This window comes from Camelus bactrianus, chromosome 20 (genome assembly GCF_048773025.1).
Source record: "Camelus bactrianus isolate YW-2024 breed Bactrian camel chromosome 20, ASM4877302v1, whole genome shotgun sequence".
NCBI lineage: Eukaryota > Metazoa > Chordata > Mammalia > Artiodactyla > Camelidae > Camelus > Camelus bactrianus.
The window spans coordinates 18,798,766-18,826,111 of record NC_133558.1 but is presented as its reverse complement, the minus strand read 5'-3'; the positions used below and the strand labels follow the sequence as shown (position 1 = coordinate 18,826,111).

General features: G+C 34.6%; 3 protein-coding genes across 3 annotated transcripts; 2 read left to right on the top strand and 1 right to left on the bottom strand.

Annotated features, from left to right (window-relative positions):
• The first annotated feature begins 1,688 nt into the window (after nt 1-1,688).
• Nucleotides 1,689-2,956, top strand: LOC105084080 (olfactory receptor 10C1-like). Its single transcript, XM_010974116.3, has one exon. The coding sequence runs from the start codon at nt 2,006-2,008 to the stop codon at nt 2,954-2,956; it is 951 nt and encodes a 316-aa protein (XP_010972418.2). The 5' UTR covers nt 1,689-2,005.
• A 12,336-nt stretch (nt 2,957-15,292) lies between these two features.
• Nucleotides 15,293-16,362, top strand: LOC105084081 (olfactory receptor 2B6-like). The gene has a single exon (XM_010974117.3). The coding sequence runs from the start codon at nt 15,293-15,295 to the stop codon at nt 16,229-16,231; it is 939 nt and encodes a 312-aa protein (XP_010972419.2). The 3' UTR covers nt 16,232-16,362.
• A 7,436-nt stretch (nt 16,363-23,798) lies between these two features.
• Nucleotides 23,799-25,870, bottom strand: LOC105084082 (olfactory receptor 2J3). The gene is given in 2 exon segments (XM_010974118.3): nt 23,799-25,854; nt 25,856-25,870. Coding segments are annotated over 2 exon segments (936 nt in total). The 3' UTR covers nt 23,799-24,933.
• Nucleotides 25,871-27,346: the final 1,476 nt, after the last annotated feature.

Below are 27,346 nucleotides of genomic sequence, written 5' to 3'. Positions count from 1 at the left end.
TGACCCCAAATGAATCACTTATGCTGGATTATTTCCAAAGCAGAACTATATAGAATGTATATCTTAGATCTTGAAGCTGACTAAACAGGAAAACTGAGGAACAGATATTTAAGCAAATGTTAGCTTTGACCCAGCATTAGGTGTACTAGGGTTTGAACCAGATAGACTATTTCCAGAACACTCTTGATTACTATGTTATTCATTATAGATTTGAACGTGTGTTTCTCTCTGTGAATCTACAGATATATGTAAATATGCAAAAATGTACATTTTTATACGTGTGTTTTTATGAACATACCTAATACTTTTGTCTGTTCATAATAATTTGTAACCTCAAAAAGCATACTTTTGTTTTAAACATACTGGCATCAAACATTAATGTGGAATAAATAGTGATGTGTTATAAAACAATGTAGTACAAGTATGATCTCAGGTGATGCTAATGAACAAAGTCCAGAAGAATGGAAGTAAAACTTCCTCATTCTTCTGCCCTTTTCATGGCAAACATTGTTTAGAATTCTGGTTGATGACATTTCAAAAGAAAAATGTAAAGTACAGTACATTCACAAAACGAACAAGGAATCAGATTGAGAGAAAAATAACCATCACATTTAAGATATTTAAGAGAGATGAGATTTATCACAATTAACTTCAGAAAATAGAATATGCACCAATGGGCAGAATACATAGGCAGCCAGAATAAAGCCAAGCACTTAAATTTTTCATTACATAAGAGCTTATGCATTGTTAAGGGTGGTGAATATAACGGTACAAATAAAATTCTATACTCTGTGTCTGTGTCTGAGGCCACACTCAGGAAGAAATGAACAATTTATTGTCCTTGGAGTAGTGTAAGTGCTCTCATAGCTGTTATAGTGTGATGGGAACACACAGTGGAGGGGGCATGTAACTGACTAGGATGGGGGCAGGGAGAGCAGGAGTTAGGAACAAGTTTCCAGAGAGGAGATGAAGCTGTGCTGGAACTTGAACATAGCCTGCTCAGTAGATGGAGAAATAGGGAGGCAAATGTCAAGCGCCCAGGGGGAAATGAGCACAAGAAAAAGAAAATATATGCAAGACATGTACTAAAAGATCTGAGTACTTTGCTATGACTATAATATGAGGTCCATTTGGATAAAGGGTGAGATAGAAGTCTCTACTGAAAGTCAGTGACTTGATTCATAATTAAAAATTCATTTGAATTTTTAACTTGAGGCAATGGTAATTTTCATTTAGCAAAGGACATTGTGATGGAGAAGGAATGGTAGATGAGAAATATTACAAGTACAGAAATTTGTTGCAATGTGGAATTATCTCAGCAGTACTATGTATATATATATATCTGATAGGAATGGCTGTGATACAGTCTTCACAGAGCTGCCCTTCACATCTCAGCTCATGCTTCTCATTATCAAGAGCCCTCTGTGAACATCCAATCTAACTGGTCAGTCACCAGGATATACCTTGGTCTTAATTCTCTGCATAGAAGCAATTATTTAATTATTGAATGGACATTTAATTTTTGCTTTGCCTAAGTCCCACATGGGAAGAAGTGAGGTTTTTCCATTGTTGAATCCAGAACCTACAACAGTAACTGCAAAATACTCTGAAAATACTCTGTGTTCAATAAATATCTGTTGAATGAATGAGTGAAAAAAGTAAGTCAGTGGCAAAAGAATAGGAAAGAATAGACAGGTATGAGAGGACCTTTATTTGGTAGTATTTGACAACTATAAAATGAAGGGATGAGAGAGAGTTGTCCTGGATTTTTTTTTCCATTTGATGCCTTCCAACTGATATATTTTGGACAAATCAGCTGGGGTAGTGAACACAGAATAGGATTTGGTTTCAGGATGAGTGTAATTTCCAAACTTTTTGAATTTTAGAATTGCAGGTAAGAAATTTATCTCTATGACTTGCTAGAGCTCATTAAGAGTAACATAAAGATTTATATTTATATCTGAGAGCATCTTTCTGATGACTTCACCTTTCTTATTTTCAGGTCATGAACCTCAATTGTTCCCTGTGGCAGGACAACAGCATGTCTGTGAAACGCTTTGCATTTGCCAGATTCTCTGAGGTCACTGAACAGTGTTTCCTTTTATTTACCCTCATCCTACTCATGTTCTTAGCATCACTGACAGGCAATGCTCTCATAGCCCTTGCCATCTGGACCAATCCGGTCCTCCATACCCCCATGTACTTCTTCCTGGCCAACTTGTCTCTCTTGGAGATTGGCTACACTTGCTCTGTCGTACCCAAGATGCTGCAGAGCCTTGTGAGTGAGGCCCGAGGAATCTCTCGGGAGGGTTGTGCTACACAGATGTTCTTCTTCGCATTATTTGGTATCAGTGAGTGCTGTCTTTTGGCAGCCATGGCTTTTGACCGCTATATGGCCATATGCTCCCCACTTCACTATGCAACACGTATGAGTCGTGGACTGTGTGTCCATTTGGCAATGGTTTCTTGGGGAGTGGGATGCATGGCAGGCTTAGGCCAGACCAACTACATTTTCTCCTTGGATTTCTGTGGCCCCTGTGAAATCGACCACTTCTTCTGTGACCTCCACCCTATCCTGGCACTTGCTTGTGGCGATACATCCCACAATGAGGCTGCGGTCTTTGTCGTGGCCATCCTTTGCATTTCCAGCCCATTTTTATTAATCATTGCTTCTTATGGCAGAATTCTAACTGCTGTGCTGATCTTGCCCTCCCCTGAAGGCCGCCGAAAAGCTCTTTCCACCTGTTCTTCCCACCTACTTGTAGTAACACTCTTCTATGGCTCAGCATCTGTCACCTACTTGAGGCCCAAGGCTAGCCATTCACAAGGAATGGATAAATTCCTAAGCCTATTCTATACAGTGGTGACATCCATGCTCAACCCTATCATCTATAGTTTAAGGAACAAGGAAGTCAAGGCAGCTCTTCAGAGAACTCTGGGCAAAAAAAACTTTTGACTCATAAGTATTTCAGAGAACCAGACAAATCTGCTCTTTCAAAAAGATGCACACACAACTTAAGAGGAAGGAAGGAAGGAAGGAAGGAAGGAAGGAAGGAAGGAAGGAAGGAAGGAAGGAAGAAAGAAAGAAAGAAAGAAAGAAAGAAAGAAAGAAAGAAAGAAAGAAAGAAAGAAAGAAAGAAAGAAAGAAAGAAAGAAAGAAAGAAAGAAAGAAAGAAGAAAGAAAGAAAGAAAGAAAGAAAAGAAAGAAAAGAAAAGAAAGAAAGAAAAGAAAAGAAAGAAAGAAAGAAAAGAAAAGAAAGAAAGAAAAGAAAAGGAAAGAAAGAAAGAAAGGAAAGAAAGAAAAGAAAGAAAAGAAAAGAAAGAAAGAAAAGAAAAGGAAAGAAAGAAAGAAAGGAAAGAAAGAAAGAAAAGACTGTGTATTCATCAACCTGTTTTATAAGGACCTTCTTAATAACAGTGACTGTAATTTTGGAGACACCTTTGTACTCACTGTTCTCATTGCCAAATTCTGGAAGGAAGTTGGCTAACAAATAGCTTAATAGGTGAGTCCAAAACTAGACAGGTTTTCTAAAATATTTCAGTTTAGGCTGAAGTATAGGCTTATAGAGTATAGAGTACAAACTGCCAGATTATATCTCAGAAGCCTGGCTAATTCTCACTCTATTTGGCATTTTCTGGCCCTTGAGGGGTTCATCTGACATCTGCTCTGGCCACTGGGTGTAGTGCTCCCACATATGTCTGTTCCACATGACTCTGAATTCCCTAATAACTCTTTGATGTGCATTACTTACTTCCATAAAAATGTTTTAAAATTCTTCAAACTTAACTATAATATAGACATAGTTAAATAATTATTTTTGTGAGCTGTGCATACTCTGAAAATACAAAACATCAAAAAAAGCAAACTCTTAAGATTCAGAGGTATTTGTTACAGAATACTAAAAGAAAATTATGGAAAATTTTTACCAGGAGCCCCCATGGTGAAATTGTTTTTGAAAAGAAAGAGATATCATATTTAAATTCAAGGATAGAAGAAGAAAACTGAACTGGAGAATTATTATAGTTTTAGAGATTTTTATGTAATTTACAAAATTTACATATGTGCAAATAAATCCTGACTCAATATATTTGGAAATCATTGAAAATCTTGTTTTTAAGAGAAATTAACATGGTTACAGCACAAATAGCTCAATGGGGTCCGTATAGGCATTGCCTTGGATTAGAACATCTAGTTCTCAGGGATGTGCTGTGATCTATGAGGGATTAATAATGATTTATATAGTAGTGATAATTCGACAAGGAGGGGAGAACTGTGACTGCTACTATGACAACAGACAGTATAGAATAAATAAGTTCTGGTGATCTAACCTATAGCATGGTGACCATAGTAAATAATACTGTATTGTATACTTGAAATTTACTTAAGAGAGTAGATCTTAAGTGTTCTTATCACACAAATACACAAATGATAACGATGGAGATGATGGATGTGTTACTTAACTTGATTGTGGTAATCACTTCCCAATGGATACATATATCAAATCATCACATTATACATCTTAACTCTTAACTCTTGACAATTTTATTTGTCAATTTTATCTCAATAAAGCTGGAAAAGAAAAAGAAGAAGGTGATAATTCTATGATCAGGGGACAGTAGTGATGTTCACTAATGAGCAAGATGTGTGTTTTGCCAGGTATCATCATTTTACCAAAACCTATCTAATTCATTGTGGACCAAAACATAATACATTGTGGTTTTTATTTTTATTCTGTTTTTATGTATGTGTAGTCATTAACAATGGAAATAATCTGAAAATGCAGAAATAACTACTTAACAATTACACTACAGGAATAGGCAAGAATTATCTGTAAGCATTAGAGATTATTATGTATAAGTATGTTTATTAATCTAGAAAAAAATGAATGATTTATTAAGCATTGAAGTGAGTTGAAAAATTTGCAGAGCAGGACTGTTTTTGTTCAGTTTTATAAGTTTGAAACAAATAAAAAAAAACGGACAACTACATATAAAAAGGAAATTAGAACATGTCCTGACATCACATGAAAAATAAACTCAAAATAGATTAAAGACCTAAATGTAAGACTGGAAACCATAAAACTCCTAGAACAGAACACGGGCAGAACATTCTTTGACATAAATAATAGCAATATATTTTTGGTTCTATTTCCTAACGCAAAAGAAATAAAAGCAAAAACAAACAAATGGAACCGAATTAAACTTAAAAAACAGCAAAGGAAACCATCAACAAAATGAAAAGGCAAACTACTGAATGTGAGAAATATTTGAAAATGATATTACTGATAAGGGGTTAATATCCAAAATATATAAACACCTCATACAACTCAATATAAAAAAAAACCAGATTTTAAAGTGGGCAGAAGAACTGAATAGACATTTTTCCAAAGAAGATATATAGATGGCTAATATGCACATGAAAAGATGGTCAACACTGCTAATTATCAGAGAAATGCAAATCAAAATCACAGTTAGATATCACCTCACACCTGTCAGAATGGCTATCATCAAAAAATTTACAAACAACAAATGTTGGTAAGGATGTGGAGAAAAGGGAATCCTGTACACTCTTGGTGGGAATGTAAATTGGTGCAACCACCATGGAAAACTATCTGGAGTTTCCTAAAAAAAACTAAAAATAGAATTACCATATGATCCAGTAATTCCACTCTGAGGAATGTATGTATGTATGTATCTGAGGAAAACAGAAATTTGAAAAGATACATGTACCAACATTCATAGCAGGATTGTTTACAATAGCCAACATATGGAAGGAACCTAAGTGTTCACCAACAGATGGATGGATAAATGAGATGGGATTCTATAAAAATATAGATAGATAGTATTATTCTTAGTGAAATGTCAGATAAAGACAAATACTCTGTTATCACTTACATGTGGAATTTAAAAGATAAAACAAACAAATGTATATAACAAAACAGAAACAGACCCACATATATAAAAAACAAACTAGTGTTCCCAGTGGAGAGAGGAAAGTAGGGAGGAGCAGGATAGGGACATAGGATTAAGACATAAAAACTACTATGTATAAAGTTGATATGCTAAATAAGGATATATTGTACAGCACAATGAAATATAGCCACTATTTTCTAATAATGTTAAATGGAGTATAACTATAAAAATATTGAATCATTATGTTGTACAGCTGAAACTAATATAAAATTGTAAATCAACTATAGTTCAATAAATAAAGTATATGTTTTGTGATAACAAAAAAGGAAATCAAAGATCAAAAATTATATTATCATCTCAATAGATGCAGAAAAAGCTTTTGACAAAATATAATACCCATTTACGATTTTAAAAAAAACTCAATAAAGTGGATATAGAGGGAACATACCTCAACCCATAAGGCCACATGTGACAGTCTCACAGCTAACTTCATATACTCAGTGACGAAAAGCTGAAAACTTTTCCTCTAAGATCAGGAACAAGACACAGTTGCCCACTCTCATCACTTCTATTCAATATAGTCTTGGAATACCCAGCAAAAGCCATCAGAAAAGAAAAAGAAATAAAAGGAATCTGAATTGGAAAAGAAGATGTACGACTATCACTGTTTGTAGATGACATGATATTATATGTGGAAAATCCTAAAGACTCCATCAATGTGCTACTAGAACCCATTGATGAATTCAATAAAATTGCAAGATACAAAATTCATACACAGAAATATATTGTGTTTCTATACACTAACAACAAACTATGAGAAAGAGAAATTTTAAAAATTCTCATTCACAATCGCATCAAAAATATTAAGAGGTAAAAACTACTAGGTATAAAATAAGTAAGATACAAGGATGTAATGCACAGCACAGGGAATATAGTAAATATTTTATAATAACTTTAAATAAAGTTTAATCTATAAAATATTCAATAACTGTGTTGTACACCTGGAACTATTGTAACTGCAAATCAACTATACTTCAACAACAACAAAAAATAAACATTTGTGGAGTATTCAGAGAAAGCTGCCCATAATTATCCCATTGTATCTTCCCAGATGTCTGAAATCTCAGTATTATTTGTTCCTTTAGAATATAATATTTGCAGTCATTTACTATATTTGCACCTTAAAAGTCAGTATTCATTAGGCTTATTATTTCCACCTAATTATGGTATAAATATAATAGCAGCTACCACATATAAATGATAACTTAGTTATTGACTTAGTTTAAACATTAAAATAAAAAATATGTTGTGTAGTCGAACTGTAATAATTCTACCTAATAAAACAAAAAAAGGAGAGAAAAAAACAAGTGGAAGTTTTACAAATCATGATTTATTTGTACAAGTTTGTGCAAATAAATTTGAAAATCCAGCCAACTAAGAAATGATTAAGCAGATTTTGGCAAAATTAAAAAAAATATATGTTGCCTTCTTTACTGAATATACTTTCTCCTAAGAAGGTAACTCTTTATTATGTAATATCATCATAAGTACAATAAACATATGGTGTATAATTTTAGATAAAATTTATTAAAATATTAATACTATATCTATATATTTCTTAGCAAACATATTGAAAGATATTTCTGAAATGAATGTCTTAAAATACCTCTGTGTGACAAGCTTGCCCATGTATTGGCACATTTGATGTACCTGGTCCTACTTGATGAAGAACTATTGTTCAGCCTTGAGACACATCAGAAAACTTAAGCTTATAAAAGTCACAAACTTGACTCCACTACTGACCTCCTGTATCAGAATTATGAGAATCCATGTCCAGAAAACAATTTTTTTAACTTCCTCAGTTAATTTTGAGGTAAAACCAGAATTAGTGAAGGCCATCATAGGGAAAATTTTTTAAACGTATCTATTAGTCACAGAAGTCAGACAAGATCTGACAAAAGGGAAAAGGTATAGTCCAAAACAAGAATCACAGATAACTTGCCAAAGGTGTGAAGAATTTCAGATGTTTTAATCTTAAGAGAAAGAGATATAAACCCATAAGTAGCATTTCCTGAAACATTATGCTATACATCAGAAATTGACACAACATTGTACAATGACTCTACTTCAATTTAAAAAAAAATACATATAAATGGATTAAAAACACCAAATGAAAAGCAAAGATTGAAAAATCAGTTTCTGGTCTAACACATAAGGAGTTTGGAAGTGTTCATTTCCATCTTCAAAAGAAAAACTGAACAGATTGAAAGTCAACTCTTCTTAGGTCAGTCAGAGAGTTGAACTCACAGTGAAAACCACTGTCCCCAAAATGAATGCAGGTGAATACAGAGAATCACAATTTACTGTAGCAGACGCTCAGGAGCAGAAACCCATCATGGAGTTAGTACCACACTCCTTTTTCCATTATTTATGCCAAACTTTCAAAAAAATTATGTCATATCAAAAGGCAAAAATACAGTCTGAAAAGACAAATCATTAGAGTGAGACAAAGACATGGGAGTGATTTTGAAGTTCTCTGAACAGGAATTTTAAATAATTATGATTAACATACTAAGGGCAGTAAAAATGAATAACATGGCAAGCTGAGTAATGTAAGCAGAGAAATTAGAGGCACAAAGGAGAATCTAAAGAAAATGCTAGAAATCAAAAACACTTTAAAAGAAACAAAGGATAATTTGAAAGGCCATCATTAGACTTTACATGGCAGAGGAATGAGTCAATGAACTTGCAAATATGTCAACAGAAATGTCCTAAGTGAAAAGCAAAAAAAAAAAAAAAGTACAAAAGAACCAGAGAAGAAATCCAAAAAAGTTGAGAAATGTACAAAATTTAACAAAAGGTGTACCATACATATGATGGGAATACCAGCAGGAAAAGAAAAAGCAAAAAGAATAGAAGAAATACTTGAAGTAATAATAACTGAGAAGTTTCTGTAATTAATGACAAACTTGAAATGATAGACCCAGAAATACCAATCAGGATAAAAACCAAAAAGCCTACACCTAGATATATCATATTAAACAGCAGAAAAACAAGAACAAGAGAAAATTCTTGCAAGAAGTTAGAGGTAAAATATATATACATATATTACTGCTAGAAAGCAAAGGTAAGAATTACATCCAACTTTTACTCAAAAAATATGCAAGCAAGCAGAGAATGGAGTTTAATGTGTTAAAAGAAAAAACACACAAACCTAGGAGTTAGTATTTTTTTAATATGTTAAAAGGTAGGAAATCAGCAAAGACATAGTTAACTGAATACTGTGATCAATCAACTGGATATAACTGACATTTATAAAATACTTCAACAACAGTAGAAACATATTCTCAAAAGTTCACATGGTACATTCACCATGACAGATTACATTCAGGACAATAAAACTTATTTAAAAGAATAGAAATAACACAAAATATGCTCTCAGACAACAACAATGAAATTAAACTATAAATCAGTAATAGAAAGATTTGTGAAAATCCCCAAATACTTGTAGATTAATTGATATACTCCTAAGTTACACATGGGTCAAAGAAGAAGTATCAAGAAATTTATTAATATTTTAAACTAAATTAAAATTGAAAACAACTTTTCTAAGTTTTGGGGGAGCAGTGAAGCAGTGCTTAGACTTTGCATATACAAGAATATATGTATGAGTCAAAAAGAAAGATCTGAAATTGATAATAAAAGTTTACACCTTAGGACACCAGAGGAAGAAGAAAAACAAATTAAATCTAAAGTATGCAGAAATCGAAATAATAAAAATCAGAACAGAAATTAATGAAATTGGAAACATGATATCTACAGAGAAAATTAAAATCAGAGGCTAGTTCTTTGAAAACATAGTTAAAATTGATAAACTTCTGGACGGTAATTAAGGAAAAAAAGAACAGACATAAATTACTAATATAAAAAATGATGGAGGGTCATTAGTACTGACCTCATGAACACCAACACCAAAAGGATAGAGAAATATTATGAGCAACTCTATACCCACAAATTGGATAATCTGGATGAAATTGACCAATTCCTTCAAAAATACAATCCACCTAAACTGACACAGAAGAAAAAAATAAACTGAATAGGTTTATATCTATTTTTAAAACTGAATCAGTACATAACTTTCCAAAACAGGTGAATTCAATGGTGAACTATATTAAACATTTAAGGAAGAAATTATACCAATTTTCTACAATTTCTTTCAAAAATAGAGAGCAGTTACTCATTCTCTGAGACCAGTATTACTCCTATACTGCTCTCCATACTCTTTTCCATGATTGCACCGAACTACATTCCCACCAACAGTGTAGGTGGATTCCCTCTTCTCTACAACCCTCTCCAGCATTTATTGTTTGTGGACTTTTTCATGATGGCCATTCTGACTGGTGTGAGATAATATCTCACTGAGTTTTGATTTGCATTTCTCTAACGGTTAGCAATATTGAGCATTTTTTCATGTGCCTATTGGCCATTTGTATGTCTTCATTAAACAGATAGAACAAATAATTTTAAATCTTTGTATGGAACTACAAAAGATCCTAAATAGCCAAAGCAATCTTAAGAAAGAAGAAAAAAGCCAGAGGCATCATGCTCCTTGATTTCAAACTATACTACAAAGCTATAGTGTCTGGCATAAAAACAGACATACAAATGAATGTAAAAATAGAGGCCAGAAACAAACCCACATACATAGGTCAGTTAATTTATGGCACAGGAGACAAGACTAATGGAGAAAGGATAGTCTCTTCAACAAATTATGTTGTAAAAATTGGAAAGCTACATGCAAAAGAATGAAAACTGGATTATACATTCAAATGTAAGGCCAAAATGCATAAAACTCCACGAAGAAAACATAGGCAGTAAGCTCCTTGACATTGCTCTTGGAGATAATTTTTTGGATATGACTCCAAAGGCAACGGCAACAACAGCAAAAATAAACCAATGAGGCTACATCAAACTAATGAGCTTCTGCACAGTGAAGGAAACTACAAACAAAATTAAAAGGCAACTTACAAAATGGAAGAAGATATTTAAAAATCATATATCAAATCAGGGGTTAATATTCAAAATACACAAAAAAATCCATACAACTTAATAACAAAAAAAACCAACTGAAAAATGGGTAGAAGTTCTAAATAGACATTTTTCCAAAGACATACAATTTGCCAACAGACACATGAAAAGATGTTCAACATCACTAATGATTATAGAAATGCAAATCAAAATTACAAAATATCACCTCACATCTGTCTGAGTGGCTATTATAAAAAGAACAAAGAATAACAAGTGTTGGCAAGAATATGGAGAAAATGGAACTTAGTGCATTATTCATGGGAATCAAAACTGGTGCAGCCACTATGGAAAATCGTGCAGAGATTCCTCAATAAATTAAAAAATAAAAATGGGAGTTCAAAATTTGTAGATACTGACAGGCATATGCAGAATAGATAAACAAGATTTTACTGTATAGCACAGGGAAATATATACAAGATCTTGCGGTAGCTCACAGCGAAAAAAAAATGTGACAACAAATATATGCATGTTCATGTATAACTGAAGAATTGTGCTCTACACTGGAATTTGACACAACATTGTAAAATAACTATAATTCAATAAAAAAAGTTAAGAAAAAAATTAAATATAGAACCCTTATATGATCCAGCAATTTCACTTCTTGGTCTTTACCCAGATAACATGAAAACACTAATTCAAAAATATGTATGACCCATATTTTCATCACAACATTGTCTATAATAGCCAAGATATGGAAACAACCTAAGTGTCCATCAACAGATGAATGGCTAAAGATGTGGTATTATATATACAATGTAATTCTACTCAGCCATAGAAAAAAAAAAGAATAAAATCTTCCCATTTGCAACAACATGAACGGACCTGGAGGGTATTATGCTAAGGAAATAAGTCACACAGAGAAAGACACATATCATGCACTTTCACTTATACGTGGAATCAAAAAAAAGCAAATGAAAAAACAAAACTAATAGATATAGAGGACAGATTGGTTTACCAGAGGGGAGAAGGGGTGAATGGTGGGAAAGTAGGTGAAGAGGGTCAAGAAGTACAAACTTCCAGATATAAAATAAATTATTAATGGGGATGTAATGTACAGCATGGTGACTATAGCCAACAATATTGTATTGCAAATTTGAGAGTTGCTAAGAAAGTAAGTCTTAAAAGTTCTAATCACAAAGAGAAAAAAAATCTGTAATTTTGTATAATGAGTTATGATAAATAGATTTACTGTGATCACTGCAATGTTTACAAACGGCAAATCATTATGTTGTAAACCTAAAAATAATGTAATGTTGTATGTTGACTATGCTTCAATTTTTAAAAATCATGACAAAAGAAACAGAGAAAAGGAAAATAAATGAATAAAATAATAAAATAATTTTAGTTTTCAGTGTGTTGGGAAATGAGTTTATTTTAAAACATGTCTAACAATAGAGGAGATTTTCTACCAATCTTAATTCATTCAGTAGGTAACTAATTGCACATAAACATTTCCACGGAGAACTCAGTCCCCAGGGAATTTTCTCTGCTAATTCATCTGGGACAAGCATAAGTGCCCTGTTTGAAAACAATACCCAGGGGTCTCAGGAATAAAATACAAATAGTGCAACCACAAAGCATTCTTGATACTATCTACTATTGTCTTCTTAATCTGGGCTTTTTTCTGCTTGGCAGCATTATATCAAATGAAAAACTCACACTTCTAAAGCTAATTCTTGAATACTCATCTGCTTACTACAGTTCCTCTGTCCTCTGAAAATTCGAAAAACTTGAATATGTTCCTTCACAATTCCTTTTTCTTAAATGACATTTATCAAAATAAGGTAAGTAAAAAGACAGTTGTTTTAAAGACTATCCATTCTTAGAGAAGGTTGGAATATGTGTACATCATAGTACCAAATATAAATAGGAAAAGCAGAGAACATTTCATTTCAGGAGCCTTCCCTAAACTTTGGAAATAATTAGTTTAGTGGATTTAGAGAGCAACTAAATTTCTCCTTGTAATTAATCTTTCTCAGTCTCTCATTTAAACCAAACTTAAAAGCAAATAAATTTTAATAAACACCATATCCAACAAGTATTAAATACTACCTGAGTGAAATGTGTAGCCTTCATTCAATCATGTAAATTTTTTCAGTACATAGTCAAAATTTGATGGATTGACTTGTCCACATTTCATTCAAATGTTTTGAGGTCAGATAAAGAACTTTTCTTTGTTCTATAATCTCTTCCTACACATAACTTAAAAAATCACTGTAAATATAGATAAGATACTGTGTGATGAAAATGATGTATAAATAAGATACACCAGAATGAAAATGTTAGTGGAAATACAAAGGAGAGGTCAAAAGGAATAGTCTGGCATTTTATTAAACTGCCTTTAAACATTCACAGATAAATAGATCCCTATGTAGTTAAATAGTGACGGAAAATCAGTGGAAGTAGATCAAAAATTGGATTTAAAAATGTCATAGAATCCAGAAGTTAAAAGTAATAAAATATCATGAGAATGACACAGAAAAGATTAGCTATCTAGGAAAGAATTATAGCACTTAAATGTATATATTTGGATATCGAAATCTGAATTTAGTCTCACTATCTCACTATCTCATTGAAAGAACTGCTTGCTTTTTAACCTTTAGAACATCACTACCTATTAACAGAAAATAGAGATGAATGATTAATAATATCTAAAAGTATGAACACTAAAATGTCCTTTGTCGTAGAGTTTGGGGATAGTCACTAAATGATTTAATGGGTGGAAAAGTATTACTGTAGTGTTTGGCACACAGGGCTCATTAAGGATTAGCTGGAATTATTTTATTTTCGTATTGCACACATCTGATCTAGGGGTAGCATGGAATCAAAGGGCCATAGTCACATCTTAGCCCTGAGTAGCTCTGTGTGGCAACTCACAGGATGGCTCTGAGGTTTAATGAAACACAATATATGAAAACTATGCTTTGCAACTCTACAAATGTAATCTGTTACCCTCAAAACGGTAATTGGCAGAGAAACTAAGAATTTTGTCCCTGGGATACACTACCCTAACTAAACATCTGAATATCCCTCAGTTACAGATTTCATGAGACACACTTTACTGTAAAAGAAAAAATATTTTTTAATCTCATTACATTATTTTCTCAAAAGACTTCTTTACTCAGTTAGCTGATTTTGTTGTTACAATGTGACACTAAGCTATATATATATATATATATATATATATATATATATGTTAAAGGAGTATATTCTTAGTATGTAAAATAATTTGTGGCTATGAATAGGTCTCTGGTCCTGAATTGGAATAAAGACTTTCCTTCTGATCCAGTTCCCTGGGCATAAGGGTTGTATTTGTAGCTATGTACAATTAAGTACATCATTGATAACTGTCTAAACTCATATAAAAACAGGATAAGCCCACTCAGTAAAGAAAAATTCCTACAAGAAAGATAATTTAAATTTAACATGAAAAATCAACCACCCAATCTGAATGAAGTAGTTATGCAAGAAAATTTACATCCAAAAACAAATCTTTTAAATACAGGAAAACATGTCATAGCTGAACTCTTTCAGTTTATACTTCAGGAAACTGACATGAAAATATTTAAGTTTTTGCTCAATTCTAAATTATTAAGATGGATTTGAATAAAACCAGCCTTCTTATTCCCCCATGGGGATGATATAATTATTCAACTATAATAATATACTTAGATCCGGACGAGGCTATCTTGATTCTCATAGTGCTAGGTTTTCTCTGCCTCCTCTTTCTGCTATGGCTACCTCAACACTTTTACTCTTCTGATTATTCAATAATGCCTTGCAGCAGTGATTCTAAAAAAAACAAAAACAAAAACAAAAACAAAAAAACCACCATCTGATTCCTAGGCACGATGCCACATCTATTCTATCAGACACTGGCAGATAAGAACCAATAACTCCATTTTAACTGCCTCTTCAGCTGATAGTCATGCAAGTCAAAGTATGAAAAGCATTCTTTGGAGTTTCTGAAACACAGTCACTTCTCCTCACCATATGGTATTTAATCCTCACCATGGCCCAAGGACATAGTTACTGTCATCTTTATTATACCAAGCAGGAAATTCAGTTTCAGAAAGGTTAGGTTACTTGTTTAAGGCAATTGCCTTTATTTTGTAGTGTCATGAAAAGAAACTAACTCACCTGGTGTCACATTCTTTAATTATTCCTGCCCCAAGTTACTGTACCCAGTCTTCTATCCCTGGATGCTTAATTGTGCACAGTGTGTAATTGTTTTATCATTTCTCAAAACTCTTTCTAACTTCCCTGCTATAGGTTAAACAAGTGGAAGACAATGGAATTAATTAACAACAGCTATCCCGAAGAGTTTATTCTACTAGGCTTTGCTGACCGTCCTTGGCTAGAGGTTCCTCTACTCATTATTCTTCTTATAACATACCCCATGGCCATGATGGGGAACATAGCCATCATTCTGGTGTCCAAGTTAGACCCCCGATTGCACAGTCCCATGTATTTCTTCCTCACCAACCTCTCCTTTTTGGACATGTGCTACACCACAAGCATCGTCCCTCAAATGCTATTTAACCTGGGAAGTTCTAAGAAGACAATCAGCTATATGTGGTGTGCAGTTCAGCTCTACTTCTTCCACATAATGGGGGGCACTGAATGTCTGCTTTTGGCTCTGATGTCTTTCGATCGCTACATGGCCATCTGCAAGCCTCTACACTACACCCTCGTCATGAATCAGCATGCCTGTATCCTATTAGCGTCCACTGTGTGGCTGAGTGGAATGACCTATGCTGTCTCAGAGGCCACTGTTACATTACAGTTACCACTGTGTGGTCAAAACACACTGGATCACTTGGTATGTGAGATTCCTGTTCTGATAAAGACTGCTTGTGGTAAAAAGGGTGCCAATGAGCTCACACTCTCTGTGGTATGCATTTTTATGTTAGCTGTGCCACTATGCTTAATTCTTGCTTCCTATGCTTGTATTGGATATGCTGTATTTAAGATTAAATCTTCAGAGGGAAGAAAAAAAGCCTTTGGGACATGTTCCTCCCATCTCATTGTTGTTTTCTTATTTTATGGCCCAGCAATTAGCATGTACCTTCAGCCCCCCTCTTCCATCTCAAGGGACCAGCCCAAGTTCATGGCTCTCTTCTATGGAGTGGTGACCCCTACACTCAACCCGTTCATATATACTCTAAGGAATAAGGATGTAAAGGGGGCACTGGGCAGCCTGGTGAGGAGCATTTTCACTTCCAAGTGATAGTTGGCAGACATCAGATAAATTATTTTACAATTAGAGTAGGTATATGAGGGTTTACTTGATAACTCATTCCTGTCTCATATTCCCCAGATCATGTTAGATGTTCTTGCAAAATATGTTGTTTCTCATATTCTTTGTGGTGTTAGGCAAGGGTGATACTTGGCTAAAACACACCAGTAAGGTCACTCTGTGGAAATATATTAAAAATAGTTATATTCTGGTGGCTACATACTGAAAACATAGTTGTGTTAAGTGGTAAGAAAAAAAAATATATATATATATATTATAATATAAACTCATTAGTTCAAGCTAATCATCATGGCAACCATTCATCAGTGGACTTCCTATGAGAGTATCACCTAAGAAACATTTCATCACTCTCTGCGAGATTGGCCACTTCTAGTGGACAGCTTGGTGCCACTGTGCATTCAGTGTGAGTCACTCTTGCACCTTGGACCAACCATGAGTCTCATGAGTTTATCAACCTCTATATATCTAGATGCTACTGCTTCCTTAAAAACACATTTTTATTGTACAACACAGGAAATATAGCCAATATTTTATAATAATTATAAATGGAGTATAACCTTGAAAACTGTGAATCACTATGTTGTACACCTGTAACTTATATAATATTGTACATCAACTACATCTCAACTTTAAAAATTCAAATAAAACCACATTGTTACTCTTGTTTAACAAACGTGCTGTGTTTTGTATCTTTAACTAAATAATGTGGCATTAAATATTAACATGAATAAAATGTATGGACAAAATGTGTGGTTAAGTTTCTTAATGTTCCTTTTAAATATCATAAGCATGAGACTTCTGAACCCGTGAGAGACTATTAAGGCAGGACCTCCATGTCCAATGGGAGGTAGGATATCTGGAAGGAGGCATATTTTAAAAAACAGAAGAATCACAGAGGCATGGTTTAGTTGACTAGGCTCAGGACTTCAGCAGGAAGGCTGCCCATGAACCTCTGGGAGAACTTCACCCCCAAATCTCCACCAGGTCTCTGGGCACCCCCAATGCCCCAAATGCTAAACCCACACCTCCCCCAGTGGCTCAGCTGGCTCCTTCTATACTACTAAATATGGCAGTGAGAGCATATCTGATAAAGAAGGTGCCATCAGAGAAAAACAGACAAGGATCTACGGACAAGGGAGAAACCTCAAAATTGAGCTATAGTGCCCCCTTCTGTTAAACAAAAGAGAGGTTTCTAGCAGCCAGTCTGGGGAATTGGAAGAACCAGAGAAAGAACAGAAGCTTAAGAATTCAGCCCCAAGATGGAGAAGGGTGGTGCAGGTGTATCCATACAAAGGCTAAGAAAACCCCAGACAGAACTCACAAACAGTACACCTCATCAAAAGCCAACTAGTAAAGATCTGAGAAATTGTCTGTTACTTCAAAAGCAAAAGTAGCAATGCAAAACTGCAAGAAACTTGAAGAATGAAGAAAACATGTCATCACCAAAAAACAGTAATAATCCTCCAACAACCTAGCTCAAAGGCAAGGAATTTAGCAATCTCGCTGATAAAGAATTCAAAACTATCTTGACACAACTCAGTGAGCTACAAGAAAACAAAAAGACAGTTCAACAAAATCAGAAGGAAAAAAAATACATGAACAAAATTTCCCAAGCCTCAGAGAAGAAATATGTTAACCCCTTTGAAATGGAACAACTCAAGGATGCCCTCCAGCTGGGAGAAACCCTGAAAGCTCTCACGGAATTTGATGGCCTACTGACCTGGCCCTACACCCCTTTCAACCAGGAGACTGGGTGTGTCTAAAAACTTTAAAAACTGACAGCCCACAAGGTTAGCTCACTCCTTAGTGGAATGGACTCTACATGGTGATCCTACCACCCATTCTGCTCTGAAATGAGTGAACACGTTACACTTGAGTGAAGACGACCCAAACTCTGGAGAGACAACCTGGGGCAATGGACTCTTTGACCACTCGAACAACCCTCTCTCTGATCTGAAGCTTCTCTTCCAGAAAACAACAAAAGTGTAACCAGGGATACTCAGGCCACAACAGTGAGCTTCAACTCCAGGGCACACTTTTGCCTCTGGGCAAAAGACCAAGGTGCCTTCATTTTTAGGAAAATTTGACATAGGAACATTATTCTCTTGCTAATATTTAGGTCATGTACCTTAAACTGCCTGGTGTCCTTTGTCTCCAAAAGGGTAGACAAATGGTGGTCACAACAGTTAGGGCTAAGGTCTGGTGACGTTCAAACTTATCTAGAGGTAGCTGGGAGAAGTTCTGGTCCACTACCCGGAGTTATGACAATGCCCAAAATCAGCAGGAAGTAGTTACGGAAGACGGACTTTTGCCCCTCAGTGCCCCTCAGGAATGAGGAGCAGGACAAAAGACAGGAGGGATTTGTCACCGGCAAAGCCCATTAACAATTCCCGGAAAATAAAAATAAAATATGGGTAATAAAGTCTAACCTTTTTTCTTCTTTGTTCTTATCCTAGTGTCACTTGCTCATAGGGTACCACTTGCGGAGGCCTCATACCTGGCACTTCAGACCAGAGTTCCTAGGGCAAAACGGCGGCCCCAACAACAGAGCTTGGCAGACAGTGTGCAGAGACACTGCCCTGGGTACTGTGATCTGGACCTGTGAGCAGCACAACTGTGCCCGCCCAGTGAACAAGATTCCCAACAAAGCAGCTCTGCCCATAGCCTGTCTGAGAGATTCTCTAAAAGCAGGACCTCATGCTTCCCCATTCTTTGATCAAAGAATAAAACTTGCCTTTGCTTCTGAACCAATACCAGGCAGGAGGACCCTTGTTGAAGCCCGACTCCAAACGGTTGGTAACAATTAGTGATGTTGACCACTTTTCATATACCTGTTGGTCAATTGTATGTCTTTTTTAGAAAAATATCTCTTCAGACCCCCTGCCTGTTTTTTAAATTGGGTTATCTGGTTTTTTCACTGAAGTTGTATGAGTTCATCATATGTTTTGGATATTAACCCCCTATCAGATATTGGTTTGCAAATATTTTCTTTCACTTTAGAGGTTGCCTTTTCATTTTGAAAAGCATCCTTTGCTGTATGGCTACAAGTTTTGAACCTCACTTTTAAACTGCATTACCTATCTGGCAAAATGCTTCACTCATTCTGATATTTTTAATATGAATTTTAAGGTTTTAGTGATTTGACGTTCTTCAAATAATGTGATTTATATTTTGATTTTTCCTCTATCAAGAATCTTTAGGGGAGGAGGGTATAGCTCAGTGGTAAAGTGAGTGCCTAGTATGCACAAGGTCCTGGGTTCAATCCCCAGTACCTCCATTAAAAAACAAATAATAAAAACCTAATTACCTCCCAATTCCCCTCCAAAAAAATAAAAATAAAAATGTGAAATTTTAGAAAAGAATCTCTAAAGAAGCATAAATCAATTTCTTCAAAGCCTCTTTTGATTGATTATTGTATAGCCCTCATTTTCTTTTTTTTTCATTTTTCATATTCTTTTTCATTAAAGGTTATTATAAGATACTGAATATAGTTCCCTGTGCTATACAGAAGCAATTTGTTTTTTATATACTTTTATATATAGTGGTTAACACTTGCAAATCTCAGATTGCGAAATTTATCTCTTCCCACCCCTTTTCCCGTGGTAACCGTAAGATTGTTTACTATGTCTGTGAGTCTGTTTCTGTTTTGTAGATGAATTCATTAGTGTCCTCTTTCTTCTTTTTTTTTTTTTTCAGATTTCACATATGCATTATATGGTATTTTTCTTTCTCTTTCTGGCTTACTTCACTTAAAATGATGATCTCCAGGCCCATCCATGTTGCTGCAAATGGCATTATTTTATTCTATTTTATCACTGAGTAGTATTCCATTGTATAAATATACCACAATTTCTTTATCCAGTCAGCTGTCAATGGACATTTAGGTTGTTTCCATATCTTGGCTATTGTATATAGTGCTGCTATGAACATTGGGATGCATGTATGTTTTCAAATTAGATTTCCCTTCAGATATATGCCCAGGAGTGGGATTGCTGGATCATATGGTAAGTCTATTTTTAGTTTTTTGAGGAGCCTTCATAATGTTTTCCATAGTGCCTGCACCAATTTACAATCCCACCAATAGTACACAAGGGTTCCCTTTTCTCCACAGGAAAAACGGAACTTTAAAAATCACCATTTGGTGAACCAAAATAGCAATAATTGTTTCTGGGAAGAATTATTAAAGAATGTTTGATAATAAAACTAGTGGGTAATGGCTGCAGGCTCTCAGAGGGCCCAGCCTACCTGAGTGCCAGCCAACTCCAGTAGTCGCAAGTAGCTCAGTGGCTCCAGGAGGCTCCCATGGCTCGAGGAAGCTTCATTAGCTTCAAGATCCTAAAGGGATCCTGTGAATCCAGGCCCCCAACCAAACAGGGCACCAACCAACACCTATGGCATCAAGTTCCTGGCCAGCAATTATAGCCCTGGGCAACTCCCAAGTACCAGGCTCACAGCAGGCCAGCATACCCAGCCTTCTGACATATCCTTGCACTGGCCAGCTCCAAGGGCCCAAGCTAGCTCCTCTGGTCTCAGGCTTCAATGCCCATAAAACATGGCCTAGAGGTTAACTCATGATACTGGAGGGCTCCATTGCTAGATTGACTGCTGTTTAAGGCTTTTGATGCACCCTAGTGCCAGGCCACCCAAATACTCCAGCAGCAGTCCACCATGGACATCACCAGAAACAATATAATACTTTAAAAGTGTTTATTAATTCATAAACTCACGATATACTTTTTTTTTAGGTAGCCTATGTGAATTATGAAATACCAGTAAAAGATACTATATGTATTACAAGACATGGAAACACCCTAAGCATCAATCAAAAGGTGACTAAATGAAGAATATTTTATATATACAGTGAAATATCATTCAGCCTTGAAAAAAAGAAATCTTGCCCTTTGCAAAAATATGGATGGACTTTGAGGGCTATGCTAAGTGAAATAAATCAGAAAGAGAAAGACAAATACTGTATGTTCTCACTTTTATGTGAAATCAAAAAAGCCAAACAGAGAAATAGCAAGTAAAAGGGTGGTTGCTAGGGGCTGGAGTTGGGAGAAACAGAAAATGTTCATTGAAGAGTATACTCTCAGTTTTAAAATGAATAAATTCCTGGGATCTAATTTACACATGGTGACTACACATGGTATTACAACCAACACTGTATTATATACTTAAAATTTGCTGAGTAGATATTAAATATTCTCACTACAAAAAAAATTTGTAAGTGAGGGGATAGATGGGTTAACTGACAATTTTTGTGGAAATCATTTGCAACATATACGTGTATAAATCACTACATCGTACACCTTGAACTTCATATATGGTATGTCAATGATATTTCAAAGCTGGAGAAAAAATTGAAATATAAATAAATAAAACTAGTGGGTGAAAGTTAAAAGAATTCTACCTAATTACAACATTCTCCCCACAAAGTTCTTATGACCTACCAAGGGAAACTATAATTTTATAGCAGAGAAGCCTGGAAGGCACCATGTTATCTAACTGTTCCAAGTTAATATCACCAGTAATATAATAAATAAATACCAGGTTTTTTCTAATAAGATGCACTCAAGAGGAAACAATATCACTTCTGTGGGGTATTACTGTCAAAAATGAATATTCTAATTGTGCATAAAAACTAGGCAGAAACTAAATTGAAAGATATATTTAAACAGTAGCTTGTACTCTTCAAAAATATTAAGCTCATTAAAGGCAAAGAAAAACTGGAAAATGTTTCCAGATTATAGGTCAAGCAGAGATATAACACCTAAATCCAATTTGTGATCCTGGATTAAATAAATACTTCAGGAAATACTCTCAAGAGCACTTAGGAGTGGGTGTGCATTATACTCTATATTTCTGAAAAATATTTAAATGCATATTAATTTTATATTATTATAGACAGAATGACAAAGCAGCCATGGTAAAATATAACATTGTGAAGTCTGGTGAAGGTCTATGGTAAGTCTGTGCTATTTTTCTTTTCTGTTAGATTAATTGTTGCTGAATTGTGATTAGAATATGGTGGATTTGTACTTGACAATTTATTATGCCTGAAATCACTTGACATTGTTCTAGCATGTGAAAACCAGTGACCTTCCAGCCCCACATTTGTAAAACAGATACAATATGTGTAGCTGAGGCCAATAAAAGACCAGAGAATAAGTGTATCTGGGCTGGAAGCCGGAGCTAGTATCTGTGATTATCTGATGACATATTTGTGCCAATCATCCTGCACTGCTGAGATGCACTGAGACGAGATAATTGAGAGTGTTCAGGGAAAATACTGCACAGGAATAGATATGAAATGAAGTGGACAGATACTGGGAGACATCTGACTGGATGGGGAGTAGAAATTTACTGGGATAAAGAAGAAGCTGATGATTCAGGGCATTTAGTCTCCATTCTTAGCTGGGAAAAGACTGACTTCGTTGTTAGTTCTTCACTAAAATTGCCTGTGACCCAAATTCCTGTGTGCTGTGTTGATGTGAACTGACTTAATGTTGTTTGAAGTTTAGGATTGGCAATGGTAGGATCTCAATTTCTAGCTTACCTTGGGTGTTGCTAGCCATAACAAGGGAACTTGAGTAAAAATCTATTGTCATTATCTGATTTATCACATACAAGCTGTTTAAGCTTAGGCAAGTCACGTTTCGTCTTCCCTTCAGTATGCTCATCTACAGTGAAAATAAAAACATGCCTATCATCCTGCCTGTGACAAAATCGCATAATGTTCATGTAAGTAGTTTGAAAAGTAAAAAATAAATAAATAAATAAATAAATAAATAAATAAATAAATAAATAAATAAATAAATGTATATATATGTATGTATGTATCTGTGTTAACCTTTGGGGGAATTTTTGAAACTGATCTTTATTTTAGATTACAAATTAAATAGAACATTATGATGATGTGACCAGGATTCAAAATCATATACACGAAAATTATGCATTCCAAGAAAAATAGTATTCATGTATTAAAAGATATTTACATGTTTTGCAAGCAGGAAAGGAAGAAAAGAGATGAGAAGTTTCAATGTTTTTTTGAAGTTAGATAGTGAGAGATTAGGGTACTACATGAAGTGTCCCAAACAGTAAGATTTCCATAAGTACGAGATGTTTCAAATAATTAAGCTATGTCTTTAAAGTCTTTAAAAGTCTTTTTGCTCAATGATGGTTCACTCTAGGTGGCCCCAATTATTTGCTAAGAGTTCTTTTATATATATGATTCTTGGTTTTGCATTTCTTGAAAAGTAGATTAAGGACAAATGAATATACTCCATATTATATGCCAAGTTGGAGATAAAGAATCACAGACACACAAAGAAGAAGACATCAGAATCAATGTAACTGCAAGCCACACAGGAAACTGAGGGGAAGTTTGAGATGTGTTTTCCATTTAACAATTTATTAAATAAGATTTGAATCAATCATATTTAAATTTTAAAGACCACAAAAACTACCACGACATTTGGGTTACCATACAATACTCAGGTATTGACAAGATTTTACTTTATATTGAATTGTCCTTTAGCCTTATTCCACTTTAGGTCAATATGCCCAGTTTAAAGTGTTACACACATACTACACTTATTTCAAGTGGAGATGGTGGCAACAATATAGATAACCAATCTATTACTTTTATAGAAAATTCATTTATTTGGAAAATATATGTTGATTTTCATAATATACTTTCAAACCAAAAATATTCAAATCATATCAAGCTTAAAAAGGAAAAAACTAACACTTCATACAGCTTTTATCACGAAAGTTTTCCAATATATTTTCATATAATTCTTTCAAATGCCCGTCAGATTTATCAACTCATTTTTCAGACTCTAGTACTAAGTCTGCATCAGACACTCCTTATTGCTTCTTAGGTTAAGCAGGTGCTCCAAGCACTTAACTTCACCTAACAATATCTAGCCTATGATGACTTTATAAGCTGTTGGCACATCTTTACAAGATAATTCTACCTCCTTTACACTTTTCACTACCTTGTAAAAACAAAAGTATGAGATACTTACTTCTGCTGCATCACTTCAGGGTCTTTACTGCTATGATTCATAAAACTTGTTTTCTTACTATTGATAATGGTATAATAAAGAATATAGCTCAAAATTCCTCTCAATATTAACTTGTATTTGAAAAGAATAAAGTGTTGAAGAAAAGATTTAGTTTTTCACAGTCTTAAGTTAGATCAAATACAAAAGACAAATTTTGTGATAAATTCTGCCCAAAAAGCAAGAAATTAAATGACTATCCTAGGGTTTTTAAATTAGGGAATACCATTTTCCATAGGAATTACACCTGAATATTATCAATTTTTATAATTTCTGTGCTTCATTTTCAATTAAGAAAAGGATACTTTTGTGGGGGGGTTGTTTTTTTTTAATTGAGTTATAGTCAGTTTACAATGTTGTGTCAATTTCCAGTGTAGAGCACAATTTTTCAGTCATAAGTGAATATACATATATTCATTTTCACATTCTTTTCCACCATGAGCTACCACAAACTCTGTGATCTCCTAAGAGCACATAATCAATAAGTGCTGATAGAGGGAGTGAATCAAAGAGTGGTTGATGAATGAATGGTGGATGAATGGGTGGTGGATAAACCACTGGTGAAGAGATGCTCCATTATACGGTTAATGTCACAAGTATAGGGGCTCACTCTTGCCCCATTAATCTCTTTACTGCCCCTCTTACATCTCTGTTTCTGAGGGTGTAGATTAGAGGGTTGAGGCTAGGTGTGACAACAGTATAAAACAGGGCAATGAACTTGCCTTGATCTTGAGACTTTCCTGATGATGGTAGGAGATAAATGCACATGGCTGGAATGAAAAAGAGGGATACAACCATAAGATGGGCTCCACATGTGCCAAAGACTTTCTGAAGTCCAGTTGTTGACTGCATCCTCAGTACAGCCTGGGCAATGGCACCATAGGAACTAAGAATGAGGATGAGAGGTATGAGAACAAAAATGGAGCTCATGACCATGAGGGTCAGCTCATTGGCACGGGTATCAACGCATGACAGTCGCAGCAGTGCTGGAACTTCACAGAAGAAATGGTCCACTTGGCGATGTCCACACAGGGGTACCCAGAAGGTAAAGATGGAATGAAGTGCTGAGTTGGTAAAGCCACTCACCCAAGAAGCCGCAGCCAACATATGGCAGAAACGAGGGTGCATGAGGACAGTGTAATGCAAGGGTCTACATACAGCTGCATAACGGTCATAGGACATCACCACCAGTAGCACACATTCTGTGGTTCCCAATGCAAGGACAAAATAAAGTTGAACCATGCAACCTTTGTAAGAGATGGTTTTCTCTGAGCCCCAGAGGTTGACAAGCAACTGAGGGATGGAGCTGGTGGTGTAGCAGAGATCCAGAAAGGAGAGGTTTGAGAGGAAGAAATACATGGGTGTGTGGAGATGGAAGTCTAGGTATGACAAGATAATGATGAACAGGTTGCCTACCAGTGTCATCAAGTAGAACATCAGGATAACCACAAAGAGAACTACTTCCAGATGAGGCCAATTAGAAAAACCCAGTAAAACAAAGTAGCCTTCAGAACTTGCATTGATTTTTTCCATCATCATTCATTTCTTGTTACCCGAGTAAAGAATCCATACACTCAAAAATGTAAGGAAATTCTCCAAAAACTATAGGGACACAAGAAAAAGAAACAGAAGCCAGTTTGAAGGTCCTACCACTGTTCAATTCTAGGATAATGTGGGCATTAAGAGAAACTATAATACTGATAAATTAAAAGAAATAACAATCCACAAACTAGTTGATAACTAAAAAAGAATAAATAAATAATGGAGAGGAGAAAGCTATTCCTGTTAACAGGATCCTTCTAATTAATTAAATATAGAAGGAATGGTAAAATTAGAAAAACATTAATGAACACTAAAACTAATGAATGAAAATATGATTAGATATTTACATAATCTAAAATATCTCCCCATAAATTATTTGTTAATTACAAAATGAAAAGTATTAGACTTTACAAGAGAAAAACCTGGTGGACATCCACAGCAAAACAATCAATGCTAACATCACCAACATTGAGACAAACCAAAATCATGTGACTACTCATGATGCTCTAAACAGGAGATGATGTCATTTCAGTCATATTCCTCCCAAAATGCACAGTCTGACTTTTAGTGAAGAAACATGAGACAAGCTCACTTTGAGACAAATTGGGCAAAATAGCTGACATGCACTCTTCAAAAATATCAAATTCAAAGAAGAATTTGAAATGAAAATAGATGATAGATAACAGATACATATATGATAGATAAATGATATAGATAGATAGATAGATAGATAGATAGATAGATAGATAGATAGAGAAAGAAATAAAAGAGAGGATGGATGATAGAATAAATCTTTTTAGACAGAATATATATTGTTGCCAAACTTGGTTAAAAGGTTACTAGTAGTTCTTTGTACAACTTTTGCAACTTTTCTGTAAATTTGGTATTTTACCAGATTAAAATCTTACAAAATATAAAGGTTTTTTTTTACATTTTTATTTCATCCATATATTTTCCCTGTAATAGAAATGTAACTTCTTAACTGTTGAGTTCTTCTCACTCTTCCAAGGGTGACATCTAGGAAAATAGTAACTTGAAAAATTCCAACATAACTAAAGAAGAAAATTTCCATGAAACAAATCATCTTTTTTTTTTAACAAATAGTTTGTTTCCTTTTCAGCATTTCCATGCCATTTCCATTTATGTTATTATAGAAAACACAATAATTGTAATCTAAATCATCTCAGAAGTAATAAAATGATATGATGAACAATATCAAATTTATATATGATTTCAAAATGTTTACAGAGGGTGAAAAATATTGAGCTTCAATTAAATATTCTTATAGAAAAACTTTTTCTTCCTATTTAATTGCACTCACAGCTTATTATTTCCAAACTGAAAACTAAATAGAGATACCAAAAAAGAGGCACAGAAACACATGTACATCAACTTATGGACACTCATGTTACAAAGAAAGATGGAAATCTCACTTCACATGAATACATTTGTGAATAGATGGGGAAACAGTGATAGA